The following is a 19,798-nucleotide window of genomic DNA, read 5'->3' on the forward strand; positions in this document are numbered from 1 at the left end:
AAGAAGGAAACACCAGATTACTTACTTGTGCTGTCTGATGTGTTGTATTGAGAATCTCTTAACTGGGTCATATTCAAGCATGCCTAAAATGAAGAAAAAAAAAATTTAAAAAAATCACAAAACAGTTAGGCACATTTTGAGGGGAATAATTCGGGTCACATGATTCAGTGGTACTTTTCTATACGTTTCTCTGAACAACGGCTGCCTTTCCATCATGGTAACTGGAGGACACCTTCAGCACATCAACAGCAACTTCTCTCGGCGAGCGAAGCTGCCAAAGTAAAAGCTCTGAGTTAAACGTGAACAAACACCAGTTTCCTCTCCATTTGCCACCCTGTTTTTCCCACACAGGTTCTCCAGAGAGGACTCCAGCACCTCTAATGGAAACGCTGCCTCTAGGAGAGACCAGAAAACAATCACCCCTCTTGGGATCAATGTAATATTCATCCACGATTAGACCATCTTTACCACTTGAGCTGGGTTCTATTCTGAGACCTACTCACAAACGCCCGCCCACTTCTCCTCCAAATATTTTGCAATTACTCCAGACAGCCTGTTCATTTTTAGCAAATCCATTTTTTCTTGGGAACTGGAGTGCCCATTGCTTATGAGGGCTCTTCAGAAATTGAGCCAGCGCCATCGGCACTTCAGAAACAAAGGCAACACTCTGCGTATCTGCGGGTATCAGAATTAGAAACGGGCGTTCCAATCTGGCCTCCAATGCAGAGAGGTCCTGCGGGTTCACAAAAGCTTTCAGCATCAATCCACATCTCTCAGGGAACGCATTTCAATAGAGGCCCTCCGCCTCGCTGCCTCTGCCGCCTACTGGTGAAGCCCAGATGGCCAATCAAAAGAAATGGAATGAGTAGCCAGGTCAAGGTTGGGCCGACTGAGTGCCAACCTTCACCCACTACGGTCATTTGAACCAAAGTGGTCCGTGCAGTTTGCGTGGAGCAGTGTGGTGTAATGGTTAGATGGAGGGCTCATCTGGTTTGATTTCCCGTTGGGGCACTGTTCTTGAGCAAGGTATTTAACATACAATTAACCCACAATTGCCTGTCAGTACATATCCAGCTGTATAAAAGGATTTAATTGTAAGTTACCTTGGGTAAGACTGTCTGCTAAATAATAACAATGTAATGTGAACGTAATGGGAGTCTCTTTATCAAAGGACACAGCACTTTTACCAGTCAGTGTGCAAGCACAAGACAGCACTCAGACTGTCACTGTTTCCACTTTCAATGTTCTGTAGAGGGACAGGAAACATGACTGCTTACCAGAAGGTGGCAGCTCCAAATCCCTTATGCAGCACTGCTGTTGTGCAGTTGACCTGACTTATAAAAAAAAAAAAAACCTGGAACTGCAACAGGGAATGTCCAGCTACTGAAACTGTTTAACTGCAGTCTGTGGATGTGAACCTGGGCAAGAAGCTCTGCTGAGGAAATTAACGACAAAAAAATAATGATTTGAAAACCTGCACATAACAGTGCATTCATAGGTGCGAGAAAGAAAGGAGGCTGATTTAATGTGAGGAAAGCAGTGAGGTCACTGGAGATCATGTGCTGTGCACAGGGGCTTATTTTAGGCTCTCTAATTGAAACATCACCCCGCACCGTGACGATGTGGAGGCAGGCGATCAGATGGTGATCACAGTGATGAGAGTGAGACATGGAGAGAGAGAGAGAGAGAGAGCGAGAGAGAGAGAGAGAGAGAGAGAGGGGAGAGAGAGAAAGAGAGAGAGCACATGCAAGAAATGGAACAAAACCAGATGGTGAGAGAAAGGGAGACAGCAAAAAAAAGACAAAGAGAGAGATGGTTTGGCTTTTAATCAGAAAAGTATAATTATCATTACAAAGTTTTATCATTATAAAGTTGCTACACAGCTGTAGAGGAAGCACCGCATACTGTCAGTGTGGTGCAGTGATTCAGGACCTGGATTCATAACCTTAAGGTTGTAGGTTCAGCTCACAAATTTACATACTGCTTTACTTTTGATAGATATGCAGACCTGTATGAGAATACCCATATGTACTGTAATGAATATGGGTAACGGTATGGTGAATGGGCAGCAATGTGGTGCAGTGGTAAGAAGCAGGGCTCATAACCCACAGGTGGCCTCTTTGGTTCCTCGGTAGTCCCCTGTTGAAGTGACTTTGAGTGAGGTGCTTAACCTGAATCGCCTCAGTAAATATCCAGCTGCATACGTGGGCAACATGTAAAAACTGGAAGCTTGTTAAGTCTTCTATGCAAATGTAATGGGATATAGGAATAGCTAGTTCTGTTACACTCAGGACTTTGCCAAATCATAGACAAAAGTAACAAGAATTTGATAAAATTTTTAGTCAAGGGAGCTGAATACATAAGCTGTCAATAAATGTTCCTTGAGTATATCTAAGACCAGGGATTCCCTGAATCCCTCCATACACATATTTCACATCTTTGGAAACCGATTTCTTCAACATAAGAGTATCCATTATAATTAGCATATGTAACACCTACTAGCAGCCCTGTTGTCCTACAAAAAGAGACTTTTTTTTTTTTTTTACAGCCAAGATGTGATTTCTCTCATATGAATAAAATGGTATTGGCAGCATAATCACAGCACCACCTACTGGCCAAGCTGTGAACAACTGCTGTCTAACAAACCTTTCTTTATTCACGCCCCACTGCAGAACATCTGATTGGTCCCCGACTACTTTAATTTTCATTTGACAGTGTGCAGTTAGCGTGCATCCGTTCAGGCAAACTCTCCCTCTCCAAACCAGCCTCTCTATGAATACCCACAATGCAATTAGAGAAACACAAAAGCGCAGTGCAGAACAAGTTGGATATCACAGGCTAACAATGCGTAATCTAGCTCCACAGACCCTTTTGTGATGGATATCAAGGCACACACAATACCGCGAGGATAAAAATAATGGTATGAGCTATGAATTTGGCTGAAAGTAGATGTCATGGAGGGTGCCACATTTGGGCATTTCCCATTTCAAATTTCCTGTGTAACAGCAGGCACAACTGAAGACAGAATGACCCTTTACCTCTTAGAAGGTCCGACAGGAGGGGACCACACTCTTCAGGGATGCTGTAGTCACCCTTTCCAATGTTCTCAAATAGCTTATAGATGTTGTCCCCTTCAAAGGGATAGAGGCTCGTTGTGATGTTGTACCTGTGAGAGGGAGGAAACACGGTTTTACAGTCAATGGACACTCATTCGATGGAACAAGAATGATAAATATAAGCCTCTCCTCTATTCAGGACAGGCAGGATAAGGAGAAACTACCCAGGGACAGAGACCGGCACAATTAAACTGCAAACACAGCCTCCACAATACAGATATTCTAGCCAGCTAAGAAAGTTCCAGAACATTACTCAGAAAATTTGAATCACTTCAGCTCCTACTCTTCCATGGAGACCGTACAGCCCCCAGGGCCTCGGTAACTGTCACACAGTGCTTTTCTCTTGCCTGAATTTAAGCATCCTTACACAAAAATGCCTAAAATACTGTGTGTTCCACAATTATACTGCATAAGGTTCTTAAAGAAGGAGTACTTAGCTATATCCAAAGAAAACAAACTGTGGTTAGGAGTGTCCCTTTCAAACTGAATCACTAATCATAAACGTGCACTACAACCTATGCAGTACACACAGTGTCTGGGTACTGCACAAACTGCATTAAAAAGGTAAAAACAATTGGCTGTTGAATTAGTAAGAACACAGAGTGTATCATAAAACGATCATCGCAGCATGCTTATGATTAAAGCCTTTTTTCCGCTAGTTACTCATCGACAGTGCTTGTGTTTAGTATCACATACTAATGTTCCTGCTGTTCTCGTAAGTTCTCATAAGTTCAGAATGGATAAATACTCAAAATAATAACAATGACAGCAACACCAGCAGCAACAGTAACAACAACAACAATGATGAGAAGAAGAGGTGATGTAAAGTGTCTAACTGCGGACAGATTTCAGCTCACAATCCCCCCCCCCCCCCCCCCCCCCCAGCAGACATCACCCATGGCCCCGCACTCACAGTGTGACACCCGCGGACCAGATGTCCACTTTGAACCCCGAGAAGGTGTCCAGGCCGTTGGCGATTTCGGGTGGCTGGAAGGCCGGGGAGCCCTGACTGGTCCTGCACGTGTCGTCCTCTGCAAAGGGGTGCAAGGCCTGCGGGACAGGACACCAAGAGACCCCCTCATCGCATTGGGCAAAGCCAGCAGGGACATAGAGCGCCACGCACCATACCATACCATACCATACCATACCAAGCCAAACAACTGTAAACCTCCCCCCGCCTTTACCTTAAACCCTTCTTGCTGTACCCATCACTCTAAACCAACTGAGTTCAGGAATTCAGATCTGAATCTGAAAAAAGCTTCTCCTGTCATGAAACTGACTTGTCAAAAAGGACTGGCACTATCTGAGGTTCCTCCGGTTGGCTCATAAAGAACGCCATGGGCTGTTCACCAAAAAAAATCTCCTTGAAGCAGAGGTCCTTCCAGTTTTCAAGACCAGGCTTGACAAAACGCCAGGTGGAGTGATGAGCTTGGCTCGGCTAGATGGTCTGCTCTCCTCATCACACTTTATGGAACTTTAAGATTGAGTGAGCTATCAGTTAAGACTGATCAGTTACCGTGAATGCCACCGAAGCCTAAGGCTAATAAGTATTTTGAATTTAAACCCAGGGAAAGTGTTTGAACATACCAAGTACATACAAGGTCAACGCTCATAACAGGGATGACAAATAAAAGTTTGGTGTGTCAAATCAAACACTTTCCCAAGGTTTTATTTGCTAATAATGCAGCCCTTGGTGAGTGGGACGGCAGCTGTGTGGCCTTAAAGGGGCATACATAAACATCTTGCTCTCACCTCGGCCACCCCCAGGTCAGAGATTTTCAGTGCGCCGTCTGTGGTCAGCAGCAGGTTCCCTGGCTTGATGTCTTTGTGAACGATTCCCTGGCTGTGCAAATATTCAAGGCCATCTAAAAGCTGGCAGAAATACCTGCACAAAGAGCACCATGGTATTACTAAATCATTCAGTCATCCAAGTGACACAGATTTCACCAGGGAAACACTGGTATCCATTCTAAGTGGGTTCACCAACACCTGTACATTAGGTGTGCAGAGGTTTTTTTTAGTACATTTGCTTTCAGATCCACACTGGCATGTTGTTACCATCATTTACTTTCTGTGGTTTGTTCAACAGGGCCAAGCTTACACTGTTAACGGGACATGGGGAAGGACTGTTTGCAGAGGCTCCCAGTCAAAGAGGGGGGGGTGAACCACAGACTTACCCGTGAGCTTGAAACGCTGGAAACCTCTTCTCTGGGACGCTGTCCAACACCTCCTGCATCCCACAGACACAATACTCCATCACCATATACGTGAGGTCAAAGGTCAAGGAGAAACTGCGGGACCCACATTGCGGCGACGGCTGAGCGAGACGGCACTCCGTCACCGCCGTTCACGGCGAGAGCACGTTTGCGCAGAGCAGCGCACGTGGCGTTTCGGCTAGCCTGCTTTGGGAGCCCAGGATCCAGCAACGCGGCTACAGCGTGTTATTCAACCCGCAGCCCCGCAGCGGAGTGTTTCATGGAGCTGTTGTGTAACTATGGAAATAAGAAAGGGGAGAGGAGCTACTGCATTTGCCGGGAGCAGCGGAGTCAGGTGCAAACATGTGCCGGCTTGCTGTGTCACTCGCTATGCTGCACAGAGTGCCCCGCGCTCTGCTATAACCTTAGCGGGCTGCGTCAGAACCTTCTTTAACCAGTAACTCCTACAGTGTTGTTTACGCATCATCAGGTTAAAACACAAACTACAAACTTAATCGCTGTAATACTTTCTTCCCAGTCAACTCTGACACCAAAATCAATGTGCCGCCTCACAGAACGAGATGTCGACTTCAAGACCGCGTGCCAAATAGTACATTAACAACAATAGTAAATCCTGAAGGAACTACAAATACATCAGTTTGGGAGTGTTTGAATGTCAAACGGCAAAGAGGAATAATGAATGCTTTATGCAGTCCGGCACCACAGACTTCAACAGAACCCGCAACGCTCGAACATGTTGTGAGGCCCATCTGCAGCAGGGCACGCCGTGGATTCATGAGGGTCGAAGAGAGACACCCTGTGGACGAGGGGTGTAAGTACAACACAAACGCGTGTCATGTTTCCTACGGTCCAGGGGGACGTCGGCAATCACATTATATGAAAAATTCACAGCGGAAAGCAGCCTGTTAACCGGGAGGGAGACTCCCCTGCTAAGCACCTGCTTGTGGATGCAGAGGTCACTGAAGTACGCCGAAGCGCAGCTCCCAGACACTGCCTCTGCTGAAACGTCAGCATCCTATTTTTAAACAGCCGGAGTCTGTGATATCAGCAGCTGCAGAATGCAGACTAGCACAGCACAGCACTGCTGGAAAATTTCCCTCCTTATCCAACACCAATTACCACTCCCATTAGCGCTTTACTTTGAGGAACCACAGACTGATATGGATACAAAATAAAGTCTTTATTTAAATGCAAGTAACAACACGTCTTCAGGAAAGCACAGAATCCAAATGCACCTTTCTCCCACCCTGCTCCCCGACCCCCCTCTTCCCCCCCAAAAAGGATATATTTTCTGTTTTTCTTCGTTATACAGTACATCTACCAACTGGATGACATTTTTGTGTCGAAGTCTCCGCAGCAGCTGGATTTCTCTGTGAGGAAAAAAAAGAGGTTAAAAATAGTTCAGGCAACACAACCACAATATATAACACGATGGTAAGATACAGTAATATCAGGAGGCAAAATCTCACTTCCTCTTACAAACCAGAGGGAGGAGCTGTTGTTATGACCTGTTCCTTAACTTTTTTTCGTTTTGGACATACGCTTTTTTATGTCTTTAATCAACACTGGCGACCCGTAACCAGATGGAACGTGTTTGGGCAGACAGACCAATCGCGGCAAAGCACTGCAATAGTCATTCTCTTGTTGTGGGCCTAGGACATCCTACTTCCCACTAATGCTAGCTGACTTTTACCAGAAAACCTATTAAAGAAAATCATTTCCATGAAAGCAGTTAAAAGGTGCAAATATAATGACAAGTAGGGTATGAACTAGTGATGATTCCTCAGGCAGCCCCAGGCTGCCCTCTAAAAGCTATCCCGCTCTCCGTCCCGAGTCCGTGAACCGTGAAATCAGAGGCGATGCTGCAGTGCCACTCCGTCTCCCGGGCGACGCTGCGGTCACACGGTCTGGAAGGGCACAGCACGGTTGTCACAGCACATTTAGTGGGAGGCGGGGTGACTCGGCTGCGCTCCCTGCTCCGGTCTTCACCCACGGTCGCCACGGCCTTGCCCTGCCTCACTTAGCCTACGGCACAAACACCGGCACCACGGCAACGGGCAGCACGCCGGGGGCCGCGATGAGCTGAGCTGCGAGTACCAGCAGACGACCTGGCCTCGGTGCATGCTGGGATTGCCCAGATCCCGCCCCCTTCCCCTACGCCACCCCTTGCAGAGAAAATTGGCCAGGAAATTGTTCAGTTTTTAAGGGTCACTGATTAATCGTCCGGTCATATGTGGACTTCTGCCTCACAATCTATTGTGTTTGCAGAGTCCCGGCTCATTAGAAAGGAGAAACATTCAGAAAGCTCGGGCAACAGCCGCCAGCAGCAGTGGTGACTCATCCTGGAGTCCATGCAGCCACGAGGCTCGCACACCCTTGTTGTCTCCCCCCTCTGAAGTCCACACCGGCCCTGCCTCTTCAAAGAGCCGACATCAATAACACGGGGCGGGCCTGTGCCGCGGCCGGCAGACAGCCCTTTCCAAAGGCAGCGAGCGTTCAGCGGGAATCCGATCTCACGCTGAACGCTGGAGTGAAAAGCGTGAACAGACAGGCCTGCTGGGTGGGGAGATCACTGCCGCAGAGCGTTTCTGCTCCGACTCCGACAGCCCCGTCGCCTCTCTCCCACACGCTGACGATCCGCTTTAGGTCATGTAACGGTCACAGGCACCCAGACGGCAAATCAGGGCTGTGCTTTCCAACATGACTGAGCCCAACTAAGAGCTAATGGTCATTGTGGTTAACATGACTGGCTGCAGGCAGCCGTTTCTGTGTTGCTGAGAAACAGACTGCAGTCAGGAAGGACTTACGACCATGTTTCAATGATCACACTTCTCATCACAACTCAGCGGACCACATACTTACCGTGTAAACAAAAAGGTACTTAGAGCATTTCTCCAGTCATAGATCTTTGGCACATAAAGGTCAACTGTGCACTGTATGAGAAACGTCTGTCTAAAATGAAAAATGTGGTATATCATTTCTAAAAATGTAAGAATGAGGGAAAGAGACCAATAGCTCAAAATGGATTTTGCCATTGTGGCCACTTTATGACCCGATTCTTTTTGAACAGCACTGACCACAGTCCTTTAGTAGTCAAACAGTAAACACAAATCATAGTTTAACATTTAAGTTCCACTCACCAGAAAAACAACTGAAATGGACTATATTTTCAATCAGTATTATCTGTCTTTTAATAAGAGCAGGCCTGCATCATGCCTGCCGCGTAGGTTCGAACAACAGGGTCAGACGGCAGATCACTGGCCTCTGTGACCATTTACACTAGATTTCAGGTCAGTGGGTTTGTTTGCGAATATAGCCTGCAAAACAGAGACGGACGTAGAGCTGTGATCAAACAGAGAGGGCAAACGGAGTAAATCTAGAGAAAACAAGCCCGGGAATGCCTGAGCATCGGAGGCCAAATGTGACATCCACCCCTCTCCGAATGCGTTGTGTAACAGAGCACACGAGGGCACATTTGACTACGGGCGTATTTCTATGTGCGAGTTACACAAGAAGGGATGGATGCAAATGGAGGATGGGGGTAGAGTGCTCCTCCGATTAAAGCACTATTTTAGGGAAACGTACCGGCCACCTCTTTCTCGGCTATCTCCCCGTGCAGAGCTAATTTTTTTGGTTTTCTATTTTAGTATGGCAGAACGTGTGTGTGTGTGTGTGTGTGTGTGTGTGTGTGTGTGTGTGTGTGGTGGCTTTAATGAATGAACCTTAAGCCTGACACAGGACACAGAGGCAGCGTTCTGAAACAAACTGAACAGGGCATCTGACCCAAACCACCGGAGGGGAAAACCAGGAAAAGCCTTTTCAGAAAATTCTCCTCTGAACTGCAGTTTGCTGGTTCACGCAACAGCACACAGGCAACATCCTCAACAATGGCCACGAGTGACCTGACGCGGAGCAGAAAAACGTCACTTCACGCGCTGGCTTGCACTGGACATTGTGTTATTAATACAGTCGCACCCAATGAACGCGGGCTGTGGCGGAGGGCCTGTAGCCATGAGGCTTGCTTTGTAATGACCTTTAGCTGTACGTTAATAGCAGTGGCTTTTTAAGCATGTTAAAACTCACACAGCTCTCAATGTTGTGATACAGCATTTGAAAACTCGAAACTGTGCCTCCTGCAGGAGGAGGCTTTAACTCTTCATTCTAACCCCCCTACATGGAGGCAGTCAGTATATCCCCCTTAAGGCTTGTCAACCAAAGCTAGCCCCAGCTTTCAGTGGCCAAATTAAACAGGATTCCAGGAAGTCACGTAAAAAGTACCGCACGTGCAAGCGTTTCTGACTGGAACCTCCCCCAGACACTGAGTAACCTCTGAGAAGAGCAGCTATGGGCGCATGCTCCACCCTGTTCGCCTGAGAGACAGACGGGTGACGTCCAGACACTTCTCTCAATGGTCAAACCCCCAGAGGCACTCTCACCAAACTCTGTTCCCACTGCCAGCCTCAAGCAGCTCAGGCATACACTTCAGAGTGTAGTAGCAGAGAAACATTCCTGCTTAAAGACCTGGCCCGTGACACGGCAGGATTAGGTACTTGCCAGGAAGTAGCTTCCAGCTGTCAAGCCCAAGGGGCTGTGTGTGAATGAGGCGTTCCTGACCCAGTCACCAGGTTCTGTCATGTAGTTCTGGTTCTCAGCCTGGGTATATAAAACCCGGCTCCACCAATCAAAAAAACTGCATGCAAAACACTTCTATACAGTATGCTGACCCCACTTTGAGGGCTTCAAGAGCAGAGGGTCACTCTGGGCATTCCTGGCCAGGGTCCCACATTCCAAAGGGAAGAGGCCTGGGGAGAGAGAGCCAGTCAGCTCCAGAGAGGTTACGCAATACCACCATACCGACCCAGGCCACTCCAGTCAGTACCCGCTCCCGGCGTCCCTGAGACGGCACGACAAAACAGCGTTCCGATTGGAGGGCGCAGAGTACAATCCGTGCCAATGCCTTACGAGGCAAGAGAGCCACACCCACCTGTCCACCCACCCTCCCAAAAAGAGACAGTGTTTTGTGAGGTCATCGGCATTAAGGACGAATAGGAAAACACTTGACACAAACTCACACCACCACTGGCACAGCCTGAAGGGTGCATGGAGCTGTTCAGCGAAAAGGTATCAGCGATTCGCCTAACAGCTGTGGTTGAACACACAGCAGTACGTAGCTGGCTTGTGAAATATTCCATTCCTAAATAACAAGTCAGCAAGACGGCATTTGGAGGAAAACAAAAATGACCCCAGGGCAAGCGTTTATATGGATGTACAAAACACACGCTGAGTCACCAGCTCTTGCTATTTATAATTACTTGGTGCATCAAACCAAACCCGCACTGTGTTTATTGGGTTGTTCAGGAAGCAAACGTTTCAGCTTGACATCCAAGAGACCCGACATTTACGAGGGATAGATGCTAGAGAACACTGTACCATACCAACAACACAGACTTGTAAACAAAGGCAGATTTATTCCTGGCACAAAATATCCACATTTTCAGCTTACAAACTATGCAATAATGGAACAGACAAGTGTTTAATATGTATACTTATGGAATAAAGCTATAATCACATAGATTATGCAAGGGTCTCCTGTGCTTGCGGAGGGAATTGTTTGCCCACGAGCGTCCTGCACGGACCTTTGCCTTGATTTCACTGATTTCTGCTATCCTCTTTCAGGCAGTGATTGCATCGGGGCCCACGGCACTGGCCCCCCCAGCTGCACTGCAGTAATGGTACTGCATCAAAGAAAATGCCCTGGGAGTGACAGCTTCCCTCAGCTCCCTCTCTGGGTGGTCCTTAACTGACCCGCTCGGGTAAACGATTCACATGCAATACAAAGAGGCAGCGGGGTCCCCGCGAGGACAGCTGATCGCCGCACTGCGGTCCGTCCGAGAGCCACTCTGGCCCTGAGCGGGCGTCAGACGCAGCCTGCGGCAGGCGTGCAGCTAGCTGCCACACGGTGCTCCACATCGCTCCCTCTGACGCTCTACTGCTGTGCCGTACAACAGGTACCACCACAGCCCGCTGCCAATCAAAAACACAGGACAAGAATACAGCGGCCATCACAGTATCAGTATAAACGAATGAACTTCTCCTTCTCTTTCCGCCTCTCTCACTCTCCCACTCCGCCCCCTTTCCCTTTTTCCCTCTCCCTCCCTCCCTCCCTCCCTCTCCCCCCCCCTTCCCTTTCTCCCTCTCTCTTTCTCTCTCAGAGACACGAGCTCCCTTGATTCTGCGTCAGCATCCTGACCCGTGAGTCTCTGCTCTGTTCCTGGGCAGCGCTCTCTCTTCATGCATCAGCAAGGGCCTGTCTGTTTGTCTATGGAACCAGGGCAGTTGCAGCCACATTGTGAACAGTGCATTATCTCCAGCCTGCATGCGCTGCTGCCCCCCCCACCCCCCACCCCCTCCTCCCAGCAGTCCTCAGACACAAGAGTACCACGAGGGAGGGGATATGCCATGCAGGGGTGCGTGGGGGTCTCCAAAACAAGGTAAAAAAACAAGCAGACGGTCAGTACACTTCATCTGTTTAAATAACCTAAATAAACAGAGGGATCAACTTTCTCAATAGGGTAACTACAGAGAAGCAGCCTGAGCGTATAACTAAACAACAATTAGCCACATTTTCCCAAAACACCGTTCTGCTGTCCACACACGTCCTCGGCTCCTCTCTGTAAGAGCGAAGGCGTGGCAATACTTGGGCTACAAGCCCACAATCAAGAGAGTACACTACAGCAGTGTGATTAAGCCAAATATAGACAGTCTCGGCAACTACAAAAAAAGACCCAAGAGTACCAAACGTCAAATGTTCACTGTGCTATTTTGGGCCTCTGCTCCTGGGTCTAACAGCACACGATATTAATTAAAACTCTACTGCATGATCAAAAATCCAGTTGGCAAATGGCATCAGCGATTTCCAATTGAGGAAACACCTCAGAGAAACGGATTATGCAATGAAATGGTGGGTCAGTGTGGTGACATCAGCACACTCATCAGACACCTGACGCCACGTGTATTCATCTAGACATTTTTGTCTGCTAAAAAGAACAGCACATAATGATAAGAGTGTGGCCTCAAAAACCTCTTAGTGGGTGGTGCTATCATATAGCTCAGTGACGGGAACCAATCACAGTGCTTTGCTGTAGAGAGAAGTCTTCTGACTGGTTGGGATCAATGGCCAACAGCACATGGCAGCTCCACCCATCATAGGGTTCACACAACTTCACTCTTTCATTACTACATTGTGATGTCACAACAGAAGCTCAGGAATGCCTAAAACAATTACACAACAAAAATGTTTTGTTCCAATTCAATATTTCGCTGACCATATTTTAACATTATCTTTTCCGACAAGAATAACCCCACATACTCTGGTAGGTGTGCTTGTGCACACTCAACAACAGCCGTAATATGTTTTGTTCACACGTTAACACATTACAACATCACGACTTCCTCAGAATGCAAAACACAAAACAGATAAGAAAGACCAGGACATGCACTAGCACAGCACACAAAACACTTGTGTACTGCTGAAAGGCCACGCCTCCTGTTGTATTCAAAAGGAGGCTAATCCATCTGCTCAACCAATCCATCTGATTACTCAGACAAGCATGCATTCAATGCACACATATTTATCTCTCGCTTGCTTCAGTGGCACCTGGGGTCTCATTGACTCCAAGCAACTCCAGGGTGCAATTCATTTGCGCCATGAGACTGGCAATCAAGAAGCCTCTAAATGGAAATATATGCCAATACAACAAAAAACATCCCTTCCAAAAATTACGCCCACACATACTGAATTCATGCTCTTGCCTATTAACTTCACACACACCACCACTTGTAAGCCCTTCACACCCATAGAGGAAAATCCTCAGAAGGGCAATAAACCTCAAAACAAATCCATTAAATATTTTTTCTTAGCTAACTAGTGCACAAAAATCATCTCAGAAGCACAGGCCTCTTCAATTTGCGTCTCAGATTCAATTTACAAATCATAATCATGTCACAGGCCCTCATAATAAGAAGTCAGATCCTCAAGTTAGGATGTCATTGCTTTTACCATCTGAGTAAGGACCTTCAAAGCATTGGATTAATTAATTCAACTATATTTTACAGGGTAATTATTATTTAATAAGGTTTCACCTGAAAGAGATGGTGATCTACAGCTCACATATTGAGGTAGTTTGAGTGTCTAGTCTATATTTTAATGACAATTCCATCTGGAGCTTGTGCGAGACTTTTATTACCACGGAGTAAGTTAAAAAAAATCAAATAATGTCTATTTAGTGTCACTAACAAAAAAGCTGTGTGGATTTGTACTATAGAAAAAGATGACGATGTGACTAAGAGCACATAGTTATAAAAGTACAGCTGAATTCTACAGCAGTTTAATGTGTCACCAAGAAATTTTGACACTTCTCCTTTTGACTAACTCCACCTGTGCCCCAAGCTGTGTCCCAAACGCTTCTCCTGTTAGCACCTTATCCCCGCCACCCCCGCCCACCCCTTCACTTACTTTTTGACGTTGGCCTCCCCGTTGGGAATCCTCCTGAGCTTCTTCTTCTTGAGGATCTTGACAGCCCTCCTGCAGAGAGTCTCAGAGTCCAGCATCTCCTTAACCTTGCCGTAGGAGCCCTCCCCGAGCAGGTCCCCCATCAGATACTTGCCGACCAGCTTTGCGCGCTTGCGGCGCGGCTGGTAGATCACTTCGGTGGAGTCAATGCGGTGGATGAACGTGTCCATCCCCATCAGTTCGTTCTCCGTCAGGTAGTCCATGTGCTGCAGATCGCCCTCACTCATCCTCGATGAGACTCCTCTTGACACACCCCTTCCGTGCGCAGTGTTCAAGTTATATTTATTTAAAACAGCAAACCGAGGCTCGTTTCAGAAACGACGTTCTTCCAGCTCGGAAACACTGACGTCTTCACTTTCATTGAGGTTTTGTCAGGGTAAAGCACCCTGCAGTTTTACTGCACAACTAAAAGATCTGAGAACACGAGGGGGTGGGTTGACGATGAACGTCGGGAAAAGGAAAGGGGGAAAACTTGAAGTCCGGCGCAGTGCAATCCAGTGGAAATCCGAGTACGGTACTGTTTAGTTCATCTGTGACAAACTGCAGAGATTATATTCCAACGATAGCACTGCCGACATTTCCATTCGTGATCTAATCCGGAAAGCGGCAAAACGGTCGTACAGTACTCGTTTTATTTTTGGTTCAAATCCCCACGCTCAGCACGCCTGCACTGGAGATCCATACATCCTGTTCTGTTTACCTAAGGACATCTGCTGAATTTGGAAATGTATCATCTTACAATCATCTTTCACCGACGCCACATTTGGTCGACAATTGACCACAATCAAAATATTACCTGTTTCGTACTGCGACTTTACATAATCTCTCTCATGACATGAAAATCGTCCGTTTTCCCCTAAATCAACCAAAACAATATTATCAAGTTAGTTTGCTACTGTAGAGTAAGCAGCAAGTACGTCGAGAGCCATCTTCTGTTTGTGACAATCTTGCTCCACGAGCATCTGCAATAAAAGAAACTAATTTTCATACAAGTTGGGATCAATTATTCAAAAAATATATTACCAGCTATTTTCAAGGTAACGTTAGCAACACATTTCCACAAGGTGTAGCAGTGACAGTTCACATTAAATGGCAAATACAATAACTCATTATTAAGTTACATCAAGTAACTTACTAACTAGCGAGCTAGCAGCTGTGTAAAAACTGTGAATGTGGATGAATATATTGGCGGCATGCAATCTGCCCATAGCCTTCACTAGCGGCGCGTTGCTATCATCAGCTGGCCAACTCGCGTCATGTTAGCTACAAGACAAATTGCATTTTCCGCACTGGCATTTTCTTTAGCTTTGGGTGGAAAGTATCACATGTTACAGTTAGCCCATCGCTGTAAATAATATACAAACTAGAAAGCTATACACTGCACACGTTAGACTAAGTAAAGCTGGTTAAATCGCACTGTACCAACGGCGCATCCCTGGCTAAGTAGCTAACTGCTAATATTTGACTGCTTGCTATAATCCCCCCGACCGCACTGTAGCTAGTTGGCAAGATAGCTCACATTACCCATCTGCGATGAACACAATGTAGATACCGTTAACCAGCCAAGACGTGCACAATGAACATACACTAGCACCTCTCCGTCCAGACACGCTTTCCTTGACTTTATTTGCAGTTTAACTCTTGCATTTCCAAACTCTCATTTGGACCGTCCAATTGCATCGTGAAATAAACTATATCCCCTATTTCAAACTTTCTAATCTGAAGTCAGGTAGCTGCCTATTTAACGCTGAGTAGTATAACACCGGTAGTGCCGGAGAATCGAATCAACTACAGTAGCTTATAAGCAAGCTAGCCTTGCTGGTCACAGATATTAGCTAGCTAGCTAGCTAGCTCCATAACACTGCCAGCTAGTTTGTAGTGAGCTATTTAGCTAGCTATCTGGCTAGTTATGGCTGACTAGCTGGCCAGCTACCTATGATTTAGATGTCCTGTCAGGGTAATTCTGCCCTAGGCATTTACACATTTGCAATGAGTAGTGCATTATATGCGATGTTGTACCTGCTTCGGTTTCTTTTCCCCTTGATTTGTGCCGGTATCGGCATGAGTGTCAGCTGAGGTTTCGCTATCCTTCATAGCAGCTGCCGTCAGGCTAGCGCCATCTTGTTTACCTCCCCCCCGCTCACACACCAGACGCGCTTTACCCTTCACGTCAGCGCGTCAATTTCATAACCAGAACATGGCGATTTCGATTGGCGAAAAAGCCTGTCAATCAAATTTTGCCGAACGGTACTGTTGCTTTTCGTTTCGCCCAGAACGCGCATTGATATGTGATTTGCTTAAGCGTATCACACTGGGTGTGTACACCAATAACAGCGTAGTGCGCATTATATGTCAAAGCGAAAAGCATGTTTCTTATTCTATTAAAAAAACAGAGTACGAACTAAACAGGCTGGGCAAATGGGCATGATCAAACGTCGTGTCAATCAAACCTTACTCTGCATTTAACTTGTCTGAAAAGATTTTCTCTCACTGTGCTATAGTGTTTCGGCAATTTGACTCGCTATAGTTAGTTACCCAATGTTACAGCCTATTTAGAGCAATTATTGTAGCTTATTATTTCAATCTTTTTAACCAGCAAGCCAGAACAACTAGAGAGACATCTGCCCCTGTGCGAAGTAGCGGCTGTGTGATACTCCTGAATTTAATCCTCAAGCGAAATGCCATGAGTTTCCCCATGTTGTCAGTTCCTACGATGATAATGTTCATGCTCAAGCTAAAAGCAATGGCATGGTGTCGACAATGCTTCACGTTTTCATCCAAGCCTTTTCTGTATTCCCTGCTCTTTATTTACCCAGCCCCAGCGCTCAAAATAACATTCCACGCTTGTGCACATTCACGCTATACCAACGGAGGCAAATGCACCTGGTTAACGATTCAGCACTGCCAGCAGAAAACCCTAGCAGCAGAATCAATCTTACTCACACCGTCATTCCTGAATCGTTCCAGCAAGTGGCTCGAGGCAGGATGACGCATGAACACTCTTGCATATTTCCGAATCTAATAACAGTATGCATGGTGCTTCGTACACACTTTCATATATCAAGTAAAATGAGAAAACAATACTTATTTGAATACAATCTGTATTCAAATAAGAGGCACACTGTATTCTTCAAATGATGTGAATGGTGGCAAAGAGGTATATGTTAGTTGGACCAGAATGGTAACCATAAAGTTGCCGGTTCAAATCCAAGGAGAGACACTGATATTGTACACATGGGACAAGTGCTGAAGTACTGTTATGTGAGAAATTCACATTTACATTTTGCCATTTAGCAAACTTCCAAAGTGCGAGTACAAAGTGCGTTTAACAAAACAGCATGGGATATACAGAACAGGGACACAGCTAGGCACATTCAAACATGTGTCAGTGCACGTTTCCTTGGTTAAGGGCATCTGCTAAGCAAATAGACCTGCACAGAGGACAGTGGAACCTGGCCAGACATTATTGCATGGATTGGTCTATTTATGTAGATGGTGAGGTAATCTCATTCTGGGATGAGAACCTGCGGATGCCTTCTTTCTCTCCTGTGTGCTGACAGCATGATGCTGTGAATTGCGGTTCACACTCAAGACGCCCTGTTATGTTCTGCAGCTGTAATGAACAGTGAGAGACAGTTTTAATCACCATCCCAGCGCTCTGAACACGCGCACGCCTCACGCACCATCTCCTTAATTGCTCTAATTTTAGCCTGACATCCAAGACAAGGGAAGAGAGAGAGAGTAACGTTCCAATTTACAAACTCCCTCTGCCTCAGTAATAGAACTGATCAGTCTCCTGGTCTGCCAAAAGTTGATATTGTTCATCCATGGCAGCCAAATTGTGACATGCACATCCATGGTATGCATTATTATGATTATCGTTATTTTGCAGTCTTGTTTTTTAAAATGGTCTGGCTAAAGCAGGCTGCTCGTGCTGAAGTGTAATGTAATTTAAATGAGTGAGTTGGCCTGCAATTTTTTTTTTTTTTGCAAGACAAATTAGTTTGATCAGGCTGCTTCAAATTTTTAGACATCATGTAGGCTTCATTCAATTCACAACACAATGTCTTACTGACAGCCTGTCTGACCTCTGATATTGGTCTTAAAGGAAGAAAATTAAATAAGGCTGCATGTGGCTTTTGTCTGTAGTGCCTCCATTACAAAACATGCAGGAACTGAAAAGATTCTTAGAACCAGAGCAGGGGAGTTCAGCACGGCGATTTTGTGGTTCATTAGCTTTGTTGTACCATGGTTGCATATGAGCTAATCTGCCAAACACCAATTTATCAGGCCCACTCTTTTTAATGAGCTTAATGGGCAAATTATTGTGTAATGTTGAAGCAATGTTGCTTGTTGGAAGTGATGTGCATGACTAATTAACAATTATTGCACAACCTCAGAAAGTCCTATCAGTGACATGCACAACATTCTCTCCCTTTGGTCCTCTCCCAGATCCTAACAGTGAGTTAGCTTTCAGAGTTGCCAGGTCACAGTATTACAAATTGTCTTGTATTGCCCAGTAATTATCAAAAGAAATCACTGTAAAATTGTGAAATCTTTTATTTATAATCCAAAACCTATGTTTGGACCTTAACATGTTCCTTTTGGAGCTGTAATGCTCTCTGTAATATTGAGTTACATTAGATGCCAAAAATTGTCATGGTAATCTTTTGCTTTTTATAAAAAAAGTGAATTTAATGGGTTTTTATCTTGTGCAAAATACATCACTTGTCTGGTTTGAATATATTCATTTGTGTTTATTAGTAACTGGCTCAAATTCTACAGAATATGCAACCTCTACCTTTGTTTTCAAATATCAAAGCAAAGTTTCACTACAACAAATAATTTATGATAGCCACAATTATTGCCCTGCATTCTCCCACTGGAATTGGACATGTGCAATTGTGGGTGGATCCTTGAGCTGATCTACAAGGCTGTTGATTGACCGGTTGGGTAAAAACCAGACAGAAATGGGACCATGTTGCCTGTTGGTGTGGAAGGTGCCGGAAACAAAATTCAAAATTTTATACTGTGAGGGGCTACAAGGAACCAAGGTGCAGCACCATGAAACAATATTAAAATGGAAATGGGGAGAGTCAAAGTAGACAGAAACTATCATCCTCAAAGTCACAGGTGGTGTATGTGCAGTTTTACCAACACTATGATATCAGAGAGGATATTCTATCTTTCTACACAATGTCATGATGTTTCACCGCCATCTGAGTGAGAACAGACACGTGGAGGCACTGATACTCTTAGACACACCTTTCACTTACCCCAAGAGGAAAAAGGTCATGACCTCCCTGTTAACAAGGTACCACGCCACCCCCACAACTCCGACTCAATCCGCCAGCATGGGCCAGCTCTGACTGATGTTGCACTAGAGCACTGTTTTGCTTAGCTGGAGAATCTGGGTTATATTTAACAAGTGTAAACCCCTGGGAATGGCTAACGGAGAGTCTAATTACAGGGCCGCATTCCCTGACTCATTAGAGTGCTGGCACAGGCTGTGCCTTCAGTGATAAATGGGTGCCTGGGGTACACTTGTGCACATGGGGCTCAGGTGGGCTTCAGCACGCAGCCTTACGACAGAAGGGATACCCCAGTGCAAAAAGGTCGGCATGGCGATTACCTCCTCCAACGACAACATCAAAGCAACTAATCAGCTGTTCTGGAAAAAAAAAAGAAAACACCATCAAGCAAAACGAGGCTTGCAGCCAGCATTCTCAGTGTTCTGTGGCATTTGGCTGGCGCGTATCTTGACAAGAGCTTTTCAGACTTGCACACGCTTTGCATTTTCATGCAAAATTTATGCTGAGTGTCCCCTGTATAAGTAAACTCTATACTCTGAGATGCACTGAACTGTGCTAAACACATACAAACTGAGAAAAACA

The 19,798-nt window shown here is 45.8% G+C and overlaps 1 protein-coding gene across 2 annotated transcripts in view; it reads right to left on the reverse strand.

The window, feature by feature from the left end:
* The window catches only part of LOC118795264 (serine/threonine-protein kinase STK11-like), a 32,526-nt gene extending 16,496 nt beyond the window's left edge, over positions 1-16,030 (reverse strand). For both annotated transcript variants that reach the window (XM_036553632.1, XM_036553631.1), the window contains exons 1-8: positions 15,924-16,030; positions 13,848-14,866; positions 6,619-6,702; positions 5,294-5,383; positions 4,869-5,001; positions 4,030-4,166; positions 3,039-3,166; positions 26-83 (exon numbers count right to left, since the gene is read on the reverse strand). In XM_036553632.1, the coding sequence (XP_036409525.1) occupies positions 26-83; positions 3,039-3,166; positions 4,030-4,166; positions 4,869-5,001; positions 5,294-5,383; positions 6,619-6,702; positions 13,848-14,131 (914 nt within the window). In that variant the 5' untranslated portion in view covers positions 14,132-14,866; positions 15,924-16,030. The remainder of the gene's footprint in view (positions 1-25; positions 84-3,038; positions 3,167-4,029; positions 4,167-4,868; positions 5,002-5,293; positions 5,384-6,618; positions 6,703-13,847; positions 14,867-15,923) is intronic.
* Positions 16,031-19,798: the final 3,768 nt, after the last annotated feature.

Source organism: Megalops cyprinoides, chromosome 20 (genome assembly GCF_013368585.1).
Source record: "Megalops cyprinoides isolate fMegCyp1 chromosome 20, fMegCyp1.pri, whole genome shotgun sequence".
Taxonomy (NCBI): Eukaryota; Metazoa; Chordata; class Actinopteri; order Elopiformes; family Megalopidae; genus Megalops; species Megalops cyprinoides.